At 41.7% G+C, this 23,945-nt stretch overlaps 2 protein-coding genes and 1 non-coding gene across 4 annotated transcripts; 2 read left to right on the top strand and 1 right to left on the bottom strand.

The window, feature by feature from the left end:
- The first annotated feature begins 9,981 nt into the window (after nt 1-9,981).
- Nucleotides 9,982-13,901, top strand: LOC144706403 (outer envelope pore 24B-like protein). Its single transcript, XM_078579330.1, has 3 exons — nt 9,982-10,321; nt 12,342-12,707; nt 13,710-13,901. The coding sequence occupies exons 1-3, from the start codon at nt 10,115-10,117 to the stop codon at nt 13,791-13,793; spliced, it is 657 nt and encodes a 218-aa protein (XP_078435456.1). The 5' UTR covers nt 9,982-10,114; the 3' UTR covers nt 13,794-13,901.
- COP8 (Proteasome component (PCI) domain protein) lies at nt 13,857-18,399 on the bottom strand. 2 transcript variants are annotated; one of them, XM_078579328.1, is made up of 14 exons: nt 18,247-18,399; nt 18,011-18,162; nt 17,092-17,195; nt 16,965-17,025; nt 16,806-16,898; nt 16,625-16,725; nt 16,406-16,514; nt 15,314-15,358; nt 15,162-15,230; nt 14,969-15,060; nt 14,838-14,880; nt 14,569-14,628; nt 14,433-14,492; nt 13,857-14,000 (listed from the first exon to the last, which is right to left on the bottom strand). In XM_078579328.1, exons 1-14 carry the CDS (start codon nt 18,380-18,382, stop codon nt 13,926-13,928), a joined length of 1,200 nt encoding a protein of 399 aa, XP_078435454.1. In that variant the 5' UTR covers nt 18,383-18,399; the 3' UTR covers nt 13,857-13,925. The 2 variants fall into 2 exon arrangements, with proteins under 2 accessions (XP_078435454.1, XP_078435453.1); XM_078579327.1 differs by having other exon boundaries at nt 18,011-18,399.
- Nucleotides 18,400-18,478: 79 nt separating this feature from the next.
- Nucleotides 18,479-18,552, top strand: TRNAT-AGU (transfer RNA threonine (anticodon AGU)). The gene has a single exon. It is a non-coding gene; the product is annotated as a tRNA-Thr (tRNA).
- The last annotated feature ends 5,393 nt before the right edge of the window (nt 18,553-23,945 follow it).

The following is a 23,945-nucleotide window of genomic DNA, read 5'->3' as shown; positions in this document are numbered from 1 at the left end:
TCGGATCAGTTTCCTTTGGCGGAGGATCCGTCAAATGATGTCGAACTCGGTGGGCGTTGAGGAACTATAGGAATGCCGTGGACTAGGAGCCATATTTGGTGATGTCGAATGTGTACATCGGGCGCGTGAGAGCCATAACAATTGCGTGCTTCCTAGACGGTGCCGCCGGAGCCGCCGGAGTAGATGAAATCTCAGAAGCGTCGTTAGCCATGAGACTCTCACCGCCAAGATAGAGGAATGAGGATGCCGCCTAGACGAACACCTCCGCCGGCTTGATGAGGCGTCGCCGAGAGAGAGATGAGATCGCCGGATTTGGTGATAGGACGACTCCAAGATAGGGAGTCGCCACCGGAGAGGAGCACGACCGAACCGGAAAGAGGCCGCCGGAATAGAAGGACTCCGCCAGAAAGAGGCCGCCTGAAGACGCCGCCAGAAGAGGATGAAAGGCCACCGGAAGAGGAGGACTCTCGCCGAAAAGAGGCCGCCGGAAAAAAAAGAACGTCACCGCCGAGAGAGGAAAACAACATCGATCTGAGGAGCACGGACGATGATAAAAACGGCGCCGGAAGAGGATGAAAGGCCACCAGAAGAGGAGGACTCTCGCCGGAAAGAGGCTGCCGAAAAAAAAAGAGAACGTCACCGCTGAAAGAGGAAGACAACGTCGATCTGAGGAGTGCGGACGAGGAGGGATGCAGACGAGAAGCGCCGCCTGATGCCGCCGCCGATAGATGAGGAGGCCGCGGGAGGTCTGGAGCTCTGATACCAAGTTCGACGGTGAGGAGAGATTCCGACGGTGAGGAGAGAGAGTCCGACGGTGAGAAGAGAGAGAAGAGAGAGAGAGAGATAAGGAGAGGGCCCAATATCTTCAACAAAAACATTAAATAAAGAACATGTTCACAGATCGCATATGTGATTCTTTTGATGCTCGAACATCGAATCTCATGATGCTCGTTGATGAGCCCCATTTAATCTTTGTTGTCGTCATTACGCTGTTCCGATTGCATCGGGAATGGAGAGGAAGTGTGGGGACAATGGAGAAGAAGGGGAAGGTCCCTTAATAATTCTAGCATTGGTGAATTTCGTCAAGGCATCCAAGTATTTATACTTGGTGGGTATTTTTCACAAAACCCTCAAATTTTAAGTATATCTTCCAGACGTCTAACATTTGCTTGTGACCCTCTAGGCTCATGTATCAGTGTAGTTAACAACTCCAAAGACCCAATAACCTTTATTGGCCTTCTGAGATAATTAACTATATCATATATAGATTAATTAATGTTGGATCGATTTTACCCAATCGATAGGTTGAGTCTCCAACACATGGGGTGCCAACCTACACCTCGTGCTCTATAGATACAAAGGAGTGTGCATCGACTCACTCCTTAAACATGTTTGTCATCAGTTACCGTGTACGTTTAATCCCTCATCCACTTGACGCCCCCAAGACTTAGGGTATGGTCAACTATCAAACCTTAATCCGTCATCCGAGTTTGTACTAATGCCTTAAAAAATCATTGAAGAACTCTTCTCTGATATTTCGCTGCCTTGGCCAAGGACTTCATCGCATCATCTTCCCTGAGTTGTCGCATTGCACTGGAGTACGTTGACGATCCCATCTTGACTACTCAATCGTCTTCATGAACTTCTTGATGCACCCAAACTAAGACTATTTAGAATCCCATAATTAGGGACACGTAGGTCATATTCAAAGTACAAATGTCTATCCACAAGACGTCTTTGGTATCTCAGGTCTAAGGGCCACTTACACAATCGTGATGTGGATCAACCTGATTGATAGTTTGGTATAATATCTTTAAGGGATTCAAACTGATCAATTCAGTAAACTCTTTCCACTAAAGAGCACCCACTATCTATCCTTAGTGTCTCCATGATGTAACACGACGAACGCCATGATTGAACAACTAATGTTACACCACAAGGAGAGCGAGAGCAATCATGTCATGTAGTGGAGACGAATAATGTAGACGTAATGCAAGTGATAATGCGATGATCAAATCGGTGAGAAGTATAAATCCATCGTCAACGTACTCCAATGACCACTAGGCTACGTTAAGCGTGACCTGAGAATGCCACTAGGTTCTCAAGGCCCCAGACGACGGGTTGAGTGCGGGTAATGCGAGTACGACTATTGCCACTCGTGCGTGCACTGTTCGAAGCGCCAACCAAGATCATATCAATGGAAACCTATTCTCACTGATGTAGTCATGTCTATCACTAACCTAACCCTGGTGGTGGAGAAAACGTTCGAAGGCACCAGAAGAAATAATATAACATCAAGGGGAGTTAAAGAGTGTACCAGTAATAGTAGACGGAGGTGATGTCTGATTCAGCAGTCGTGGAAGGCAAGCAACAAGTATGCGCGACGGGGCTGATGGAAATATATGTGGCCGGCAAGCCAATCACACAATCCACATCTCGTTCCATATTCATTAATAGAACATATTCATTATAGTGCACGTGTAATGCGTATAATGAAGTCTATGAATACATGATCGGACTTAGTGAATTACGATGAGATCGTAATACAAAGATCACTCGTCTTTAAGCATGTGTTCTAAATATTCCCATTCAAAGGATACACGAGAAGGACATCAAAGTATCCAGATAGAATAGCACTATCTAGCCTCACTCATATGATGAGTATGGCCGGTCCCGTAGCCATTAGTGTGCCGACACTAAGGATAGATAGTGGGTGCTCTTTAGTGAAAAGAGTTCACTGAATTGATCTGTACGAATCCCTGAATGGTATTATACCGAACTGTCAATCAGGTTGATTCACGTCAAGGTTGTGTAAGTGGTCCTTAGATCTGAGACACCAAAGACGTCTTGTGGACGGACGGTTGTACTTTGGCTATGGCCAACGAGTCTCTAATCATGAGATTCTAAACGGTCTTAGTTCGGGTGCATCAAGAAGTATACGAAGGCGTTTAAGTGGTCAAGATGGGATCGTCCACCCTCGGTATAAGAGGTAACAGCTCAAGGAAGATGATGCGATGAAGTCCTTGGCCAAGGCAGTGAAATATCGGAGAAGAGTTCTCCGATGATTTCCGAATGCATCAGTACTAACTCGGATGATCAATTAGGGTTTGACAGTTGACCATACCCTAAGTCGTCCAAGGAGCATCAAGTGGATGAGAGATTATACATACACGGTAACCGATGATGAACAGGTTCCATGAGTGAGTCGATACACACTCCTTTGTATCTTCTAGGACACGAGGTGTAGCTTGGCACCCCACGTGTCGGAGTCTCGACCTATCGATTGGGTTAAATCGATTCGACATTAATTAATCGATATGATGATATAGTTAATTAATTTGTAAGGCCAATAAAGGTTATTGGGACGCTGGAGTCGTTAACTAGACTGATACATGGGCCTAGAGGGTCACACGCAAATGGTCTTTTGGACGTTGGAAGATATACTTAAGTTTTGGGGGTTTTTATGAAAAATACGCGCTTAGTATAAATAGGGGAAGGCTCTGAACGAAATTCACCCAGGCCAGAATTATTCAGGGCCCTTCCCCTTCTTCTCCACTCTCCCCACACCCCCTCTCTACCCCTGATGTGATCGGGACGACGTAACGACGCCGACGGAGATCGAACGGGGCTTGTCTACGAGAAGGAGGAGATCCGACGTGTCGAGGATCGCGTGGATACGTCTAGAGGCTGCACACTTGAGCAGCTCGACTCGTCTCGCTCCGGGATTGAAGAAATCACGAATCAGATTCGTGTAAAGGTACGCCATTTTAATGGTTTTGTTGATGTCGTTCGATTCACAATTACGTTTTCCACTGTGCATTGTTTTGCGTTGCTCATCCATCTCAAGGCCACCAGAACCCAACAGGGGCGTGGGTAGGCGGGCAACGTGGGTAGCCCAGCGGCGTGAGTAGGCATGACGACGGGCGCAACAGTGGGCGCAGTAGTGGGTGAGGCACTGGGGTAGCAATGGGCATGATTGCACGGTGCGGAGGCCTAGTGGAGCAGAAGCGCCAGGGTGCGGCGGCAGCGAGGCACAACGGCGCAGTGGCGGCAAAGTGAAATGGTATTCTGTCACAGCAACAACATGGACTTGGCAGTGCAACGGGGGCAGGGCACAACGACGCAGGGGGCTGGCAGCTGTAGAGGTAGTTCCGGCAGCCGTGGAGGCAATTCAGGAGGCCGAGGGGGCGGTTTAGGCATCATGATGGCCATGGAGGCAGTTTAAGTGGCTCGGGCAGCCGTAGCTGTGGCGCGGGCGCCTAAGGCCGATTGTAGGGTAGCCACGGGCAGCCATGGGAGGCCAAGCCATGGTCGCGAGAGGCCGTGGGAGGCCGAGCCGTGGTCGTGGGAGGCCAAGCGGCGGTCACAAGGTTGCACATGTGGCCGCGGGGCTACATGGGCAGCTGAGGGGGAGGCTCAGGCAGTCGCAAGAGACCATGGGCGGTTGCAGGAGGAGATAGTAAGCCGCGGGCAGCCGTAGGAGGCCGTGGAACGTAGCAGGAGACGACGGCCAGAGCTCTGGCGAAGGTGGCGGTGGCAGTTTCTGCAGAGGAAGCTAGGGTTTTTGAAGTTGCGGTGGCAGTTTCATAATTTTAGGGAAAACTTAAAAAACTAAATAATAGCCTACAAATCAAATAAATAAGCCCAAAAAACACGTATGTTCAATTTTCTTCTCCTCTCTTCCTATGGCCGGCCCCCCTCTTCTAGGGGTAAATTTGGATCTTCCCCCTTAGAATTAAAGGGGAGAAGGCTCACTTAAAATGTCCTAGGGCCCCTACTAATAGGAGGGAGAGAGACCCTCTAGCACGCCCACACATGGGCTCATATACGCTCTAATGTGTGGATCCGTACAACGGCCCAACCACATGCGAATCAACAAAAAACAAACACATACGCGCCCGACATTCAAGGCCTACTAAATAAGGAAAATATAAGGAAAGATAACGTCAAACCTCTATGGCTCGTTGACTAGGCCGGATACTCTGAAGGCTGGGTCTCGCGCGTGAGCCCTCTCTCGCCGAATTGGTGTGACCGGTCTTCGAAGCTTGATGGTCCCCCATCACTCCACACTAATGGCTACATGAACGACCGTACTCATCATATGAGTGAGGCTATATAGTGTTCCTCTATCTGGATACTTCAATGTCCTTCTCGTGTATCCTTTGAATGTGAATATTTAGAACACATGCTTAAAGACCAGTGATCTCCTTTTTACGATTTCATCATAATTCTGCAAATCTGATCATGCATTCATGGACTTCATTATAATCATCACATGTGCACTATAATGAACATGTTCTATTAATGAACATGGAACGAGATATGGAATGTGTGATTAGCTTGCCGGACACATATATTTCCATCAATAAAGGGGTTCATTGAGATAGTAAGATGCAGATTTGATGTGCTGAGATTGCAGTGGATACTTATAGAGGCTAGGCATTTCAACACATCTCACTTGAGGAACTGAATAATCACATATATGATTTATGAAAAGGGTTTTTGACTATTTTGAAGGTTCATCACGATTCCATTTTGTCATTATTTACATTAATAGTATTAGACCATGATCATCGCAGCCTTAGAACCCAACATATCCTACCATAAAATTAGGTAAACTCCTATTATAGGAAATTTATTTTTAAAAATAAATTTTGTCAACATGCCACACCTTTTCTTCTTTCGTTTTTATCTTTTTTGGATATGTATTGGGCCGTACATAGGAAAAGCCCCATGTTGGATCTAGTTTTTGTTTCCTGACATTTAATGAGCCCACTAATCATATTTGTCCCACTTATTCAACAATTATTAAATATATTTCACAATAATGAACTTAACTTTTATGCAACCCCAAACACAAGTGAAGGCTTTTTGGAGGGCGCTTAAGCTTTAACTCCTGACATTTACTATCACATACAAGAGGGTGTGATTTTATATGGACACATTATGATTTAGCATATGAAAATACATGCTGATAATTTATTTTTTGTCATTAAAAAAATCAAGGCATGTATTGTAGGATCAACACAATGAATATGCCTACATATAATGACATATTTATGGATATTAAAAAATATACTTTGCTTAGGCTTGCATGTAAATAAATTGACTAATCAAAGCAGTTTCCCTTGTGTTTTTTGTTCAAACTCTAAAACCATGGGTTTAGGCCCCTTTGAGTACCTATGGCAGTGAAATACAAATAGTGCATAACCATTATATATATAATGGCAACATACTTACTCCCAAACTTGTAATATACAATGTTTGCTTTGATATGGGGATCACATTTAAATTTTTGCATTGAAATAAAAATTTAATATTAATGTGTATGAAGGAGTAAAAATAGAATATTTTGAGGCCATAAAAATTTGACATTTTTCTTTTATCAAGTCATTTCATAGGATACAGTATAGATAATTCTTGAACTTGAAATAATTCCTCATTTTAACATTGGTATCTTGATTCCATTAATTGCTTAGATTTATCTGACATCAACTAGGAGAGCAAAGCATGAATCAACAGTGACACCCCAGGTCAAGCCAGTTTTCCATGTCTTCTTTATATGATTCTAAGTCATGATTTATTGGGAAACATGGAGCGTGGCCCCATAAATCTTATTTGGTATTTTTTATCGGCATAACCATAGTTTTGATGACTGGCCCAACCATGGCATTTGCCTTAGACACAAGGGGGTTATTTATGTATACTTGACATAAGTGTTCCATGACTATTTATGCATATAAGTGGGGTTAAATACACATATGATAATAAACTAAAGTACTATCTTATAGAGACAGCTCATATATCTGTGTGTTTATGTTGGAGGCACCGCCTTGATTCTCATTTAGTATCTTCAAGGTAACATATTTGTAGTGATATGACTCTCTTTGTTTATACAAAGGGAACAATTTTATACAACATCCGGACTACATGCTCATTCAGTTAAATTAACAGAGTCTTTGGGATGGAGGGTTCACTATATGCATATTGTTGTTGTGTTGAGTTTCTCGGTGTGATGACATTCACTTTAGTTTCCCTCCAAATCTCAAAGGTACCTGCATGGAGCTGACTGTCCCATGCCTTCAGATTAAATTAGAAATTGATGTTATAAAGCTGTTTTTTTCATTGAAGAACAGGTCATCATAGCTTCTACTAACACTGTATATTTGAGTATCATAAACATATAAAATACAAATATAACATTCCGTACATGGTCAAGTAGAATGCCACTCCTGTTCTAAGGTTATATTTTTCTACTAATAACTCAATTCACATTTGTTTATGCATTAAAAATAATTATTTATTATTAGAAATAGAGTGAAATTGTTATTTTTTGGATTTGATGGCACTTTCATGGGTTTTTTTGACATCAGATTCTTAATAATTATTTTTTATTTGGATTATATGTTTATGAACTTTTTGACATTATATTCAAAGATATATTAAATTGGTAAGTCAATATATATATTTATTACGTTTTTATGACTTAGAATTTCTTTTATAATGATTGATTAATCTATTTTCATTTTAAAATTGTGTGCTACCACATGTCGCCATTTGATTCAATTTGAATGTTGACCAATCGAGAGTTTCGACGATTATAAGATGTGGTAACCATTGCAAAAAGAAAGCAATAATGGAATAGTGAATCGCGATGCCATAATGCCCAATCATTATTGACACCTTCTTTTATTTTTTATTTTTAGGGCTGACATATACCGATTGAAACAAATACCACTTGAAAATAGCAATTAATACAATTTGAGAGAAAATATTTTTAAATATCACATTTTTGGAATGTGTAAAGTTGTGGTGGTACACGTGCCGTGCACATGTACCACCTTAATTGGTTAAAAGTAGAATGATGTGGGTCACCACATGAAAATGATTTTAAAATATTATAAAAATGTTCCTTTTGTCTTTTTCTTCTACATAGGGACGCATGTAGTTCCTAGAGCAGTTAATCGCGGAAGAGGAGGGATCCTTGCTTATCATGAAATGAATGATGATTTAGTGTTCTAACCATAAATGGAAAATGATGAAGCAACATCACCAACAATAAGGATAGAAAAAATTGGATGATCAGGATTAATCCAAGTTCAAAGGTTCATATCTGATAATCGATAAGGCTGATTGAGCAGAAATTTTGAGGATCTCCTCATCATCACCCCCTCTTTAACTTTTCATGCCCCTTATCAATAAATATGGTCACGGTCCTTGTCAAAGTTGTCTTTAAACTTGCTTCGTACACTTGTGGGCTGATTGAAAGCTAGTGAGTTTATGAGATCCAACAATATTGTTCTTAGTGTGTTGGGTTCATGAGAATAGGCAACCGAGAAGACGGGGAGCTTACCTATAGTCACAACTTGTCATGATCCTAGTGAAACGTACAGATCTACGATAAGCAAAAGGGTATTACATTGGTTCTTTTTGGCATCATGGTTAGGTCACAACCATTTCACCATCACGCTCCAACATCACATTACATCTTAATACCCTCCAATCGTGTCTTACCACTTTCATATTATTTGCTTTCAGTTTATCAGCTTGATGAATTAAAACCCTTATTTTTTATTTTATCAACTTACCATCCAAATAATGTTGTTTGACAAGTTGAATGATGGACATGGTCCTGTTTAAGCTGTCTAGTATTTCCCAATTCCTAAGGGCCACAAGAGTGTGATTGGATTGTGTGAGGAAGGTAACAAAATATGTTGCATTCTCTTTAACCATTCCCGTAGTCTTTCCATCACCTCTCGTGTGTTCATAGTTTTCCCCATAAAATGAGATGATTTGTTTCCAATCTAGATCTCCCTTGTCAAGTAAGCTACAATGATACAAAGGTAAAGACTTGATTCGTAAAACACTCTAGGGAGTTCATGTTACTTTTGTTCAAGTTATTCCCCTATATACCGGCTTCCAAATACATGAAAACTGATGGCTACTATGTGGTTATCAAGCCTACCACACTTTTATGATTTTTTTAAGTTCATTGAAATAAATATTTGATCATTATTGTTCTTGTGTGATGTTTTTAATGAATTCCACTAGGTTTTGAATGGAAAACCGAGTGGGTGGTCATTATATTTTTTTCTTAACCAATTCTAGAAAGTTTTGGAACTTTATTTCTGGTCAACCAATCAAGTGTTTAAAGACCACACAATTTTGGCCAATCAGACTTCCAAAAGAATGTGGCAAGGACTGCACCCTCGTTGACCATACCTGTCAGTGGGCCTTTGTAGACCCACCAGGGAGCCATCCATAAAGGGAGAGAAAGAGAGAGAGGAGAGAGAGAGAGGAGTGGACAGAGAAGGGGGAGAGGGGAGAGAGAGAGAAGATAAGAGAAGAGAGCGAAGAGTGAGAGAAGAGAATAGAGAGATGAGAAGAGAGCATAAATAAGTGAGAGAAAAGAGGGAGAGAGAGAAGATAGAAAAGAGGTAGAGAGAGAATAGAGAAAAGAGGTAGAGAGAAGATAGGAAAGAGGTAGAGAGAGAAGAGAGAAAAGAGGTAGAGAAAGAAGATAGAAAGGAGGTAGAGAGAGAAGATAGAAAGGAGGTAGAGAGAGAAGAGATAGAAGAGGGAGTGAGAGAGAAGAGAGAGAAGAGGGAGAGAGAGAGACGAGAGAAAATAGTGAGAGAGAGAGAGGAGAAATAAGAGAGAGAAGAGAGAAAAGAGGGAGCGAGAGAGAGAGAGAGAGTTTATAAAAAAGAAAGAGAGAGAGAGAGAGATACAGACTAGAGAGAGAGAGAGAGAGAGAGAGAGAGAGAGAGAGAGAGAGAAAGAAAGAGAGAGAGAGATATAGAGACTAGAGAGAGATATATACATATATATATACATATATATATAGAGACTAGAGAGAGAGAGAGAGAGAGAGAGAGAGAGAGAGAGAGAGAGAGAGAGAGAGAGAGAGAGAGAGAGAGAGTTTATAAAAAAGAAAAAATGCATTAAATTATCCGGACTAATTCGACCGGTGAAGACCAGCTAAGCAGGCAAAGCTAAGCGCAGAGCACCTCTTCGGGGGAAGAGCAGATAAAGCGCGAGGTTCTTCCTACTCGCTTCTCCTTCCAAACAAATCTGAAATCCCCGCTTTCTCCAAGAATCTGATCGTGGGTTAATGGCGAAGGCGACGTTGAAGGGTAAGTACGAGGCCGAGAAGAACACGGGCTCGGCCGTCGCCTCCGTCGCCTTCTTCGCCGGCGATGTCAAGCTCAAAGCCTCCGTTACGGACGAGACGGTCGCCAAAGGCCCCTCGCTCAACGGCCTCCTCCTCTCCGTCGAGAAGCCCGGCACCTTCATCTTCGACTGCGATGTCCCTCGCAAGGCATTTCCCTTGATTTGGTTTTGTTTCTTCTCCTTTTTCTTTTGTTTCTGGGTTTTGTTTGTCCCTTTTTTTCCCCTGATTCTCGGTTTTGCCTGTTCTTTTTTTTTTGTTTGTTCTTTTCCTTGTTACTGGGTTTTGTTTGTTCTTTTTTTTTGGTAGTTGATTTCGTTAGTCTTTTTCTTGTTGCTGGGTTTTTTGTTCTTTATTTTGCTAGTGGATTTTGTTAGTCTTTTTCTTGTTACTGAATTTTGTTTGTTCTTTTTTTTGGTAGTGGAATTTGTTAGTCTTTTTCTTGTTACTGGGTTTTGTTTGTTCTTGTTCTTGTTACCGGGTTTTGTTTGTCCTTTTTTTGGTAGTGGATTTTGTTCGTCTTTTTCTTGTTGCTGGGTTTTTTTGTTCTTTGGTTTGCTAGTGGATTTTGTCAGTCTTTTTCTTGTGACTGAATTTTGTTTGTTCTTTTCCTTCTTTCTGGGTTTTTTTGTTCTTTATTTTACTAGTGGATTTTGTTAGTCTTTTTCTTGTTACTGGATTTTGTTTGTTCTTCTTCTTGTTTCTGGGTTTTTTTTGTTTTTATTTTGCTAGTGGATTTTGTTAGTCTATTTCTTGCTACTGGATTTTGTTTGTTCTTTTTCTTGTTACTGGATTTTTCTTGTTTTTTTTTTTGGTACTGGATTTTGTTAGTCTTTTTCTTGTTACTGGATTTTGTTTGTTCTTTTCCTTGTTACTGAGTTTTGTTTGTTCTTTATTTTCGTTGTGGATTTCGTCTGCTCTTTTTTTGGGCCTGGGTGTTAGAGTCTTGAAAAGATAGCTGATTCTTGACAATCGAAGGGTTATAATATAAATACCCCAATGTAAGGTCATTAGACGAACTTTTGATGAATGATCACCTTGTGGTTTCTGTCGTGACTGCAAGAACTCCTGATTTGGAAGTTCTTGTGGGTTCGATCACCTATCTCTCTCTCTCTTCTTCTCTCTTACCTCTTCCTTCTCTCAGATCCTCCTCTCTCTGTTCCTCGTCCTATTTCTTGATTTTGTTAGATCTACATGGCACTGGTTTTTGTCTGTTCTTTCTTATGGTACTGGGTTTTGTTTATATTTTACTTAATTCTGTGCGGTCTTCTGTGTTTGCCTGTGCTCTCTTATTTTCAGTAGTCGTTGAGTTTATTTTATTTCTTTAAGAAGTTTATTATGAAATTCATTATGAAACTGGTGATTCAAAGATTCAGATTTCGGTTTAAAACCCTAATATTTCGTTGTTCTCGAGCTGTTACATCCCTTGCATATAGCCAGAAAACACTCAACTGAGTTTCTGTTTTTTGATCGTTCGGTTTGGTATTGAGCACATCCTGGATGGCCACTTTTTTCCATTCTTAGGGTTATCATTTGTTACTGAACACTTTTCAAGAAAAAAATCATTTATTAATGAACAGAATGAGGGTTCTGGAGAAGACAGTGAGCTTGAAGCGCATACTTTCATGGGATTACAATTAGTTATTTTGTGGACACAATTAGGGTTGAGAACGATCGAATGAGCCTGTATTGCTTCCTTTGTTTGGACTCCAGTTGATATTCTCTGTTTTTCCCCGAATATTCAGGACTTCTGAACTCAATTAGGGTTCTGGAGTTGCTGACAAACTCAAAATGCATACTTTCTTGGAATTACAATTAATATTATTTCTATTTTCATATTCAATACTTGTAATTATAAACTCTGAACGCAATTAGGAAGACCTTCCAATTTATGCATGCAATTGCACACGATATGGAGAATATGAGGATCTTGAAATTCATATGCTGATTTGTTTTCCCGGATTTTCGGTACCTCAGACTCCTATTTATTAACATAATTAGGGTTCTGAAGAAGCCGACAAGCCTGAAGTGCTTAAAATTCTTAATATTCCAACTGATATTGTTGCTACTTCCATATTTTCCATAGTTTTCTAATTCCAATCGAGGGAAGAGATTCCAAGGAAATTAGCGTTCTGAAAAATCATTTAATTATTTTTTTCTGGGTTTTCAGGACTTCAGATTCCAATTTATGAATACCATCAGGGTTATGGAGAAACCAGTGAACCTGACCTACATCCATTTCCACGGGGCAAACAGGACGACCCTTGATGGAACGTTGACTGTTGACCCAGCAAACAAGCTCTCTTGTTCTTATGCTTTCCAGACGAGCAATTGCCGGGTGAAGTACGCGTACGCGCACGGCAGCTTGAGGCGGACCGTGTTCGAACCGTGCTATGATTTCTCCAAGAAGGCGTGGGATTTCTCGCTTTCCAGGAAATTTGAGGGAGATGATTTGCTCAGAGCCTCCTATGAGACATCCAGGAAGAACCTTAAGCTTGAATGGTCCAGAGATTCAAAGGTCAACGGCATTTTCAAGGTCAGCTCCACAAATTTTACTATTTTTTTTCTTTATTTCGTTAATGGTGATTGGTTGTCATCGTAATTCACTCCTTGACGTGACTAAGTGAGGATGATGGAATCAACATGATGTTGTCATTGTCAACCATGGCAACAATTACTTTGATGAGGACGCAACGAATGACGTTTGCCGATCCCTAATGATGACCGAAATCACGATCATCATCCAAAACCTGTCATCGTTGGCAACTGGAGTGACGATGCTGATTTCCTCGTCGCCACCCTGGTCGCAATCGACGGACGATGTCATCTCAATTTGTCATTGATCGGGTCGACAAAGTGAGAGTGACAAGAGACAATGACGAGACTACGGGATCAGTGTTATCGTCATTGTTATCCTCAAGAGGACGAATAACGGGGATGACGACAACAGATGATCCTCGCTTCGTCATCGTCATTAGTGCTAGCAAACATGAACTTTGATTCATAGGCTGGTTTTGGTGTTATTGAAAAATTGGCAATTCATGGGCTGGCAGAAGCGCTTTTCTGAAGATTTCTGGCAGTGGGTTGATTGTGGCTGCCCATGGACCTCAACCCATGAGCTGGTTTCGGTGTTTGTGGCTATATATATCTAATTTGGGGCTTTGTGGCAATTCGATTTTCTAAAGTATGAATATAGCAGTTTCTCATAAGTGAATGGGCATGATCAAAGTCAAGGCATAAATCAATTTTTAATGCGAATAATTCTGGAAGGAAGTTTGATTAAAAAAGTATGGTTGAGAGTAAACCAGACTTTGATGGAGGGCAATTTTGGCATTCCCCATCAATGCGACTGGAGCTGTTGACCTTGTCTTTCATGCTTCTTCCATTAACTTTGGCCGTGTATTTAAATACCACTTGACATTAATCATGGTCAATGTCCTCTGGCTGGTCCCCCCCCTCTCTATTTACCAATCTATCATTCTATCTTTCTATATCAATCTATGTCCATATCTCTCTCATATTCTTGAGATACTTTCAGATTGCAGCGGCCGTTGATCTGGCGGAGGAACAGAAGAAACCTAAGCTGACAGCGGAAACAACATGGAATTTTGATCTTCTTTGATGATGTCAAGCTCACATTTTTCCATTTGATTTCCTTCGCCCGCTTGACAAGTTCACATGAACATTTCAGAGTTCCAAAATTCTTCAATAAAATTTCTGATTTTCTCTCTCTAGAATCTTCGTTACACCTTTTTTACAAGGGGACGGAAATGCCCTTGCTAGACATGGAGTCGAGGACGTCGTTCAGTGCTTGACAAAGTCCGAAGATCTGCATGAAAGTCAATTATTTTTATTAATTATGAATGGTTGCTGATCTGATTTTCAAGAAAGTGAGAATTATCAAAGTTGCTCTAATATTACATTAATTATGAAATATTCAAGAGGCAATATATATCCCGCAGATGGGCATAATAAAAAGTACTTCCACATCAAATTTTAGTAATCGCAAAGGAATGAACTTTTCGAATTTCGCAGTGAAACATTACATAAAAACATCAAAGAATTAATTTAAGAGAATGATCTGGGGGTCCCATTTAAAATGACAGTGGATCCATACAAGTGAAATATATTTCCCTAACCATAGAAACGTATTATAGAGAAAAATCCGTTGATCCCATTCGACACGAGTTTTAAGGTGGTTTCGTTTAATGTCAGTAAATTTTATAAACACGACTTTTCTTCAAAAAAATAATTTAATTACCTGTTGGTCCCATTGCTGAAGCTCCTCAGTATCATCCTCGAAATGTATCATACACTCAACCTGGAAAATAATGGAAGATTAAATCGCATAAATAAAGTAAATCACACCAAATATGAACCAACTAAATTCTGCGTGCCTGATCAATAGATCCCCGCATTCTATCTTCATAAATCATCCGGGAAGCGATCTTCTCGGCCTGGAAATTTAATATAGAGTCATCGGAAATGGCCACCAAAATTTGCGATTTTGAAAAAACAAAAAAACCAAACTTGTCCATGCTTGATAAAAAAAATAGACAACCCTCCAAAATGATTTTTTTTTATCGTATTCTATCCTGCATCTAGCAATCTTTTGGCAAAAAGAGGGAGCAAAAAAATAATCCTTGGCGTGGAAATGAGCGCACACCTTTTGAGGAGGAATGCCAAGAAGCGTGCCCAGTTCCTCGAAGCTGAAAATTATGAAATTTACCTTTACTTCCTGTTTGATGCAATGGAATGAAGAACAACGAGGGTTTAGATGAGAATCGGAAGCATCACCTTATGTTTGTGTAGAGTTTGCTCGCACTCAAAAGATTATGTTCAATCATTGCGCGATCCAACACAGTAAAATTATCAGGTAGAAGTGCTTTCTGATGGAGTGCAATAGTTTCAATAAAAATATTTCATGTCAATTGTGAAGGAAAACAAAATCGAAGAAATATTGAATGCAAAATAAGGAGGTTTAATTTACTTGATGTTCCTTCAGTTCTTGTGCAAATGCATCAATTTCTGGCTTCCTCAGAATGCGCTCAAGATAAACCTTTGGGGAGAAGGAAGATATGAGATTATACATCATTCAAATAGTACTAAAATCTATTCCTCAAGGTAAACATTACCAATTACCTTCTGCAAAATTGGATAAATCTTCAATTTTGAGCACCTTTCATCCTGAGAATCAAGCAGGGAACAAGGATCAGAATAAACCCCAAATGACGAAGCAGAGTTTTGGAAATGTCAACTATTAAAGTCAATAACAGAAAATAAAGCGAAATTTAAAATAAAATAAAAAGACAATAGGAAAAATAACTCTTTAACTTTGAGCACCTTTCGTCCTTAGAATCAGCAAGGAGAACGATGAATTCAAAAAAAAAGAAAGTGATAATGTTGATGAAAATTTGGAAAATGCCAATTATTAGAGAGACTAACAAAATATAAATTGAAATTAAAATTGCTAATGAAAGCATTGGCAAAATAAACCTTTATCTTCTAGCAACTTTCGTCCTTGAAAATGAAGGATGTTGACGAATATAAATTCAGACACAAAACAAAACTAATTTACCCATCTTTTACAGTTGTACCCAAAAAAATCCATTTCGATTTTTAATTGAACGTTGTATAAAGTAAGGGCTTCTCTGCCCTAGCAATGTATGTGCTTTTCACTTCTATTTCTCATTCCCTCTCCTCTGCTGCTCATTTTTCCGAAGCTCTCTCCTTGGAGATCTAAAGCTCTTGCACAGGTCTGGCGGAGCCTTGCTGCAACATTCAGATCTCTCTCTCGAGTTGGTTGCTGGTCTATTTCCTTCCATCCTTGAAAATGAAGGAGAACAGGGAATCATAACAGAAAAAACAAGATGACGCTGAGTAGAGTTTTAGACATGTCAGTGGTTCGAGTGGTTAATGTCACCCGTGGAAGTCTATTTTCATTCTTTTTTTTATTTACCCTATATGTTTGTGTATTTGTGAAAGTGCCCTAAAAAGGCCATACATTACCCTACATGCTTTGAGTAAGTGAGTTCTTTTGTCCAAACCCCATTCGTAATCTAGGGTTTCCAGGTAATGCAGCTAGAAAGGTTGCAGAGTCTCTATGTCCAAAAATTAACGCACAATCAAAGCTAAAATCTAGTAATTCAAATCATGAATACCATGAATATGTTACTCGTTCCACATAACTTGAAAAATGGGACTGGGTTAATTAAACCTCAAATATATTCATACCTTGTACAGAGTGGCCAGCACACGAGAACGTTGAGGACCAGCAGCAGCCAGTATCGTGCAAGTCACAGCAGCAGTGAGTGCTTGCTCAAGAGCGTCTACGTCAATTTCCCTACAGTGTTTGAGGCATATTAATAAATTAGGATGAACATAAAACGAATGAAACGTGGATTATTCTAATTATATGGATAACCGTTAAAAGATTTTCGTTCAAAGACACACTCGTCACCGAATTGACGTTTCTCGATTTGGGAAATGTCATAATAACGGAGAGCAGCTTCAAGAAATTTTCGCTTCAAGTCAAGAATCCTTGCGTAACACACCTGTAAAAAAGTTGAGCAAAGGGCATTAGTGCATAAGATCAACCACTGGAATTAATCCAAATGATTTGTTTCAACTTCACCTTATAATGTAAGTTTAAAACTTCGTGCTGACTATTGCTCACAAGAAAAGAAGCTTTGTTGATGAAGGCTTCAGCACTTGCGGCATCATCATCCTTTGAGAAACACCATTTTCTTGATTAAAAAACTATTTTTCGCTCTAAAAAATGATACAGACTTACTTCGAGATAGAGACGAGCAATCTGGACACATTTTGATAGCCTGTAAGTTTCGTCAAGCACTCTGTCGCAAACTGTGAGGGTTAGCGGAGAATGAATTCCAAGAGAGTTTTAAAGGTAATCTCCAGACCTTATTCCCGAGTCCAAGTCAATCCCACTAAGCATCTGAGCCGCTTTAGACCACTCTTGTTCGGATTCATACAGCTCTGCAAGTTTCTCCCTGACCACTAATACCTGGAAATATATGACAAGGCGACGGTAAAATTAGCTCCCCAGCCATGGAACGTTACCAAATAATACGATAATTGATTCATAAAGAGAATTAAAGTAGAGGCGATCCTCAGTTGTAGAAAATACCTTTAAAATTTTCATTAAACTGCACTACACAGCAGAGAAGTAAGATCGATATCTAGAAAAAAAATGATGGAATGTAGGTTGGCCGGATAATTATTCATCATTGCAATACATCTCAAACCCGTTAAAATACAGAAACAGGAAAATGGTACCACATTTTTGGAAAAGTTTAGAACAACCCGATAATTGTTTCACGAAAAAGAAATTAAAGAAATTAAAGACCCTCAGTTGTTGAAACCATCCAAAAGAAAAGTCGATATATATCGCCCAATACAGCAGAGAAGTAACATATCAATGGAGAAAAATAATGAAGCTGCGCAGCTGATAAAGTCATAAAGATTGGCCCCAAATTTACTGATAATTGAAGTACAAATCTTGCTCGTCAAAGTTGAGAAATAGGAAAATAGTTCACAACCAAGAAAAAAATTAGGATCTCACGACGCTTGATTCGTGAAGAGAAACTTAAGTAGAAGGGATCCTCAAGTCTTGGAAAATCTAAAGAAAATCATAAATTGAAGCCGAGAAGTAGCACGGTTATCAATAACAATAATACCGCCAAACTACGGATAAATTCACAAAGATAAACCCCAAAATCACTGATCATCGCAGTGCATCTCAAACTCGTCAAAGCTCAGAAGCGATTATTCTCACATTATTCTCATCGTTCTTTTCGGAAAGAAAATGGGAGGAAAAACCTGTTCTTCAAAAGAGACAACTCGGGGCTGAATCCGGGACAGGAAATAGTGCGAAATCTCCTTCTGGATATCCGGCTGGAGCCCATCCAGCTCCTGCGCGAATACTTGCAGAAGCTGCCTCGAAACAACCAATGGAACGTCGTCCGAGACCACTGAATCAAACCCATTACAGGAATCAAAAACCGGGAAAAAAACACAGTAAAAGCGACAGAATGAAAAACGGAAAGGGGGGTTACTGTGATCGATGAAGCGCTTGGCTTGGGAGCCATCGGAGGAAGAAGAAGAGATTACAGAGGAGAGAATCGCCTTGTACTGCTCCACCTTCTGCCGCTGATCTGGAATGGCGGACGCTGCCGCCAGAGCGCTCTCCATCTCCTTCGTCTTCTTCAACCTCCAGACGACAGGATTTCATTTGTATATGAACATTATATTATGATTATAATATTAAATCTCAGTTTATTAACATAAGCTCTCATAGCTCAGTTGGTTAGAGCACCCGTTTAGTAAGCGGGAGGTCTTGAGTTCAAATCTCAATGAGAGCAATTTTTTTGCTGCCTATGATTGAACTTTATTTTCAGACATGCAACATCAATTTATGACATGAATCATATGTCTTCCCTTGAGGTCAAAGAATTAGGTGAACTCTCATTAACCTTATGTAATTGTCCTAGATGGCCATTTAGGTATGCTTTTCACCCCGTCCCATGTCCCTTTTTTTGGGACCATCCTGACTGTGACATTCCAGTTGCGAAATGGACACGCCCCTGGTCTTCCAATTCCATATGATCTCCGGAATGAAAAATGACAAACATTCCAATTCATAAAAGTTTTTAAAATTTGATTAAGAAATCATAAAAATAAAATTTTAGCATATTCGTCCCATGTTCTGCCCTTTGGCGAAGGCCCGGGACGGTTATTGTCCCTGGGACGAAAAAACCATCCCGTCCGTACCCGTGCACTATACTCTCATTATTCTAAAATCGCAATGAGAGCAGCTTTTGGACCTATCTTTTCTTTATGGGTTTTTATCTTTTGACACACATGTAAACTCCCTTAAGTTTTTTGAACCAGATAAACTCTATGCTTAACTTTGATGCATATGTCATTATATCAAAACTAATTTTAATGAGTTCAAATATTAATGGCATCAATAGTTTTTTATCAAAACAATTATTTATTTTCTCATTCGATAAGTATGCTCTCTCTGAAGTTTAAAAAGCCAGGGAAACTCTCCGCTCAAATTTGATGCATCTCTCATTAATGAAGATATATCAGCGTCAGCAAATTGTGAAACTTGTGAGACTTTGCATGAATTATATTTTTGTTCTCAATAAAATTGAAGGAAACATATTATACTCTTGGCTTAATATATAAATGAGATAATTAATTTAGACATATGAAACTTTACTTGTGTAATAATTTGTTTTGAAGTGTCTATATTTATGTTCTTGCTGAATTTTACATAAACAAGTGAACCCTTGGGCTGCATTTAATGTTTCTCTTGTGATACAGAAATATGGTATTTTCAAGTATAGTGCGTTTAATATTGTTATACTTTTATACACCAAAGTCCAAACTGAATTCAGAATAGAGTAGCAATTTGTAAAGATAAGTCATAAGAAACTACCCTAAAAGTGACTATTTTCTTTGCTAAGAAAAGGCTTGATCATGTGTTGGAAATCTTGGAGAACACAAATCCACGTATAAATATGATATTTTCTGAACTTACTAAATTAATTTATAGCATTAACTAATGATATTAATTAATTAATTACATGTTTAGTTTTGGGTTGACCACCGAGTTCGGGTGCTCTTCCCTATTTTCTTTCAAAAAAAAGAAATAGCATGTTTAGTTTCAGTATAATATGATCCGATATAACTTTTTTGAAGTATATCTAATGAAATTACATTACATCAATAATAGAAAACAAACTTTTAGATCATTGATTTGATTTATGGTCCCTTTTAAATCAAAATAAAAGATAAAGGTAATATTTTACTTTAATTTATAAAAATAGAGGAGGAGGAGTAGGATCGGCGTCGGAGGAGGAGCTCCAGAGGAGGATCGGCGTCAAAGGCGGAGCATCGGAGGAGATTGGAGGAGCTCAAAGACGGTTCTTACCCAGTTCCGGTTTCTGGATCTTCCTTGAAGATTTGGGAGCTCGGAGGAGCGTCGGAGGAGATCGGAGGAGCGTCGGGGGAGGAGTTCAAGAAATGTCGGAGGAGCATCGGAGGAAAAATTAGAAGCTCGAGGAGGAGGAGGAGGATCAACGTCGGAGGAGGAGCTCCGGAGGAGGATTGGCGTTGAAGGAGGAGCATCGGAGGAGATCGGAGGAGCTCAAAGACGTTTCTTACCCAGTTCCGGCTTCTGGATCTTCCTTGAAGATTTGGGACTCGAAGGATCGTCGGAGGAGCATCGGGACGTCGGAGGAAGATTGCAAAAAAGAGGGTGGTGCAGAGCCTGCAGGGAACCTTAGTTCTGTGGAAGGAAGTTTAAGCAAGGCAAGATAGACATTTCAGGGCAAGAGAAGGGGTGGACGGAGGTGAGGAAGCGCGGGGGAAGACTGTCAAGATGGGAGGAGCATGGCGGTGGCCGTGGACAGCCATGGCGAAGGAGGAATGAGGCGGTGGCGGAGGGGAGACGAGAGACGAGGAAAGAATGCTTCAGGTGTCTTGGTTGGGGGCATCATGCACGTGATTGTCGAAATTTGCTCATTTGCAGGCGATGTCGGTGGGTGGGCCATCGATAAGCGCAATGCCCAGACACAGACTTAGACCATAGGAAGGCAAATGAGTTACTGATTGTGAGGCGAGTAAGTCTTACCCAGGCCGCGTGCATTGTTGGGGAGATCGAAGCAGGTGAAGTGAGAGAGGAGGAAGTACGAGAGGCATTGGTGAGGAAATTCCTTGAGCTGGAGGGTTCGAAGGTGAAGAGACTAGAGACGGGAGAGGTTTTGGTCCGACAAGTTCCTGCGACTAAATGCATCGCAGTGTGCGGGTGGAGGCAGGTGATTGGTGAAGCACGAATTAAATGGCAGCGCATCATCTGGATTGATAAGGTCAGGGATAGATCATCGAGGCCGGCTATTCTTGATGTCAGGGGGGTACCAGCCGCGTATCGATCCACCTAGAACATGGAGGCATTAGTCTGATCTTTTGGGAGGTTGCGAGGGATTGTTACATCGGGCCTAGAATCTGGTGACCCAGATCTGTCAGTGTTGAATGTGGAGGTGAAGAAGGATGCATATAATGTATGAGTCATGGAGCGCCAGCCACCAACCCCACCTGCTGCAGAGGGTCATGAGCCCTATATTTAGACGGTCAAAGGCGGGAAGCGAGAGAGGTTGCCTGCAAGGGAAGGGAAGACGACGCTGGATGCGAAGGTCGGTGGTGTGGTGGAAGAGACGGAGGCAAGGACCAGGACGGTGGAGGCAAAGGGGAATAATGAAGAGGAGAGCTCGCAGGTATCAGAGGATGTGAATGCAAGCGATGGCATGATGGAATCACATAGCTTGGGAACGACCGAGTAGAAAGGGGCCAAGAGAAAGGGCACGTGCGGTTGCCAAGAGGGAGGTGATTATTGAAGGGATACTTATTGGGTCGTTGCATTGATTATGAGAGGCAGCAACTCTATATCAAGAACGTCGATGGAGTGAAGATATGGCTGGATGTTGGGAAAGGTGGGAGGATGCCTTTCCCCCGGGACTGGATGGTAGTAAGAGTGGGAAAGACAAGGCGCGACAAGATGGAGAGGAAATCAAATAAATAGAGAAGCAGAGCAATGAAGGAGATAGAGAACGAGGAGTCACTCGAGCCAGAGAGGGGGCCGGTGGTGAACGAGGATGACGATGCGACACAAGACACAATCATGGGTGTGCTTGGAGGCTTCGCGGAGACTCAAAAGGACGGGAGGGGGCTGTGCCAGGTTTCATGAGATGCATATCATGGAATGTGCGGGGGCTCCGGGATGCCAAGAGGAGAGGGATCGTGGGTAAATACTTACGGTGCCATGGTGGTGTGTTTGCAGGAGAGGTTGTTGGAGGAATGTGGAGTAGGGGACTGGCGTGTGGTTGGCGGGAGTTTGTTGGAGGGTTTTATTTCGGTGAACGCAAATGGGCGATCAGGAGGGGTGGTGATTGCTTGGAACGAGGCAATCTTTAGGAAGGAGGAGGCATGGCGTGGTCAATTTACGGTGGTAGTATCTTCAGTTTATGGACCCGTGAACGCCAGCCTGAGGGAGGGGCTATGGTTGGAGCTGGCAGAACTTGTGGATAAATTTTAAGGGATGCCATTATTGCTTGGTGGGGATTTCAATGTGACGCTGGAGACCAATGATAGGCCCAATGGAGCGGGGGGCCGTGACCAGGGGTCAGAGGAGTTCTGGGCTTTCTTGGCGTCAGCAGGGTCGCAAGAGATGGGGCCCAATGATTGTTGTTATACATGGCGGAGTTTGGAGAGAACGGCATATAAATCGCGACTGGATAGGTTCTTATGCTTAGTGGAGTTGATGGAGAGGTTCCCGGGGCCAGATGTATGCGCCCCGTCCAAACCTATACCAGATCATACACCAACCATTTAGCAGTCTCATGAGGGCCATGGGCGGACCATGTATTTTAAAATTGACAAGTCATGGCTACAAGGGGGTTCAGAGAGGAGGTAAAGGATATATGGCGTACACATTCGGAGCAAGAGCCAGGGGCTAATAGAATGGAAAATCGCATAGATGGGCTGAGAGATCACTTGAAGAGCTACAGAAGGAGGATAAGGGAGGCGAGATGTAGAGCGAGAATCGAGGCCCTCACAAGGATTAGAGAACTGGACGATATGGAGGACATTCGGGCATTAATGGTTGAGGAGATTCAGGAACGAAAGAGGTGGAGAAGTGTAGTGGCAGAGGAAGATAGGAAGGAGGAAATGGATTGGAGACAAAGGTCCCGGCAGCTCTGGCTAAAGGAGGGTGACGCCAACACGAGGGTTTTCCACCTTGTAGCAAATGGACAATCAAGAGTGAATCAGATTCTATCAGTGAAGGTCAGATCACAGAGCTTTACCGGCACGCAGGCAGTGGGTTGAGCAATGGCGGAGCATTTTCTTTCGATGTCATGGTGGGGGCCCCGAACAGATGGCGGTGGATGGGCCAAGGGGCGTCACAAATAACCCAAGACCAGAGAGATGATTTGGTGCAGCCTTTTGATATGGCGGAGGTTCGGGCAGCTATGGCAGGATTGAATGACGAAGGCGCCCGGGGACCGAACGGCATACCGGTGTTTTTCTACAAGGAGTTCAAGAATGAGGTCAAAGAGGATGTGATGGCCACATCAGGGGAGTTGAGAAACCCTCAAGCAAATATAGAAAAGATTAATAAATCTTTCCTATTTTTACTACCGAAGCGGCAATGGGCAGAAAATGTAGGCGACTACCGGTCCATATCGCTATCCAGCTCCATATATCTTATAGTTGGAAAGGTACTGGCCAATCGACTACAAGGAGTGCTTGGGGACTTGGTTGGTCCGTTTCAATTTGCCTTTGTTCCGGGTAGACAGCTAGTTGATTGTGCAGTCTTGGCAGGGGAGATTATTGCTTCGTGGAAGGAGAATGGGACCAAGGGGTTCACGTGGAAGGTAGATTTTGTGAAGGCATATGACTCTCTAGATTGACGATTCCTATGGGCATCTTTACGAAGGAGGGCTTTCCCGGAGGAATGGATCAAATGGGTGAAGTGATGCGTGACCTCTCAGTCTTTTGCGGTGTTGGTAAATGGACGCCCAGAAGGGGGGTGGATTAGACCGCAGAGAGGGATCAGACGAGGGTGTCCTTTAGCACCGATGCTTTTTGTTCTAGCAACTGATGTATTAGCCATCAGTACATCCTTGGTATGTGGGAGGGGATGTATTAGAGGGTTCCAGACGCCGAGCAATCCATTGGGCATCCATGT

Source organism: Wolffia australiana, chromosome 8, assembly GCF_029677425.1.
Source record: "Wolffia australiana isolate 7733 chromosome 8, ASM2967742v1".
In the NCBI taxonomy this organism is placed as follows: Eukaryota; Viridiplantae; Streptophyta; class Magnoliopsida; order Alismatales; family Araceae; genus Wolffia; species Wolffia australiana.
Note: the sequence above shows the minus strand (reverse complement) of the source record. Positions and strands in the feature narration are given on the sequence as shown.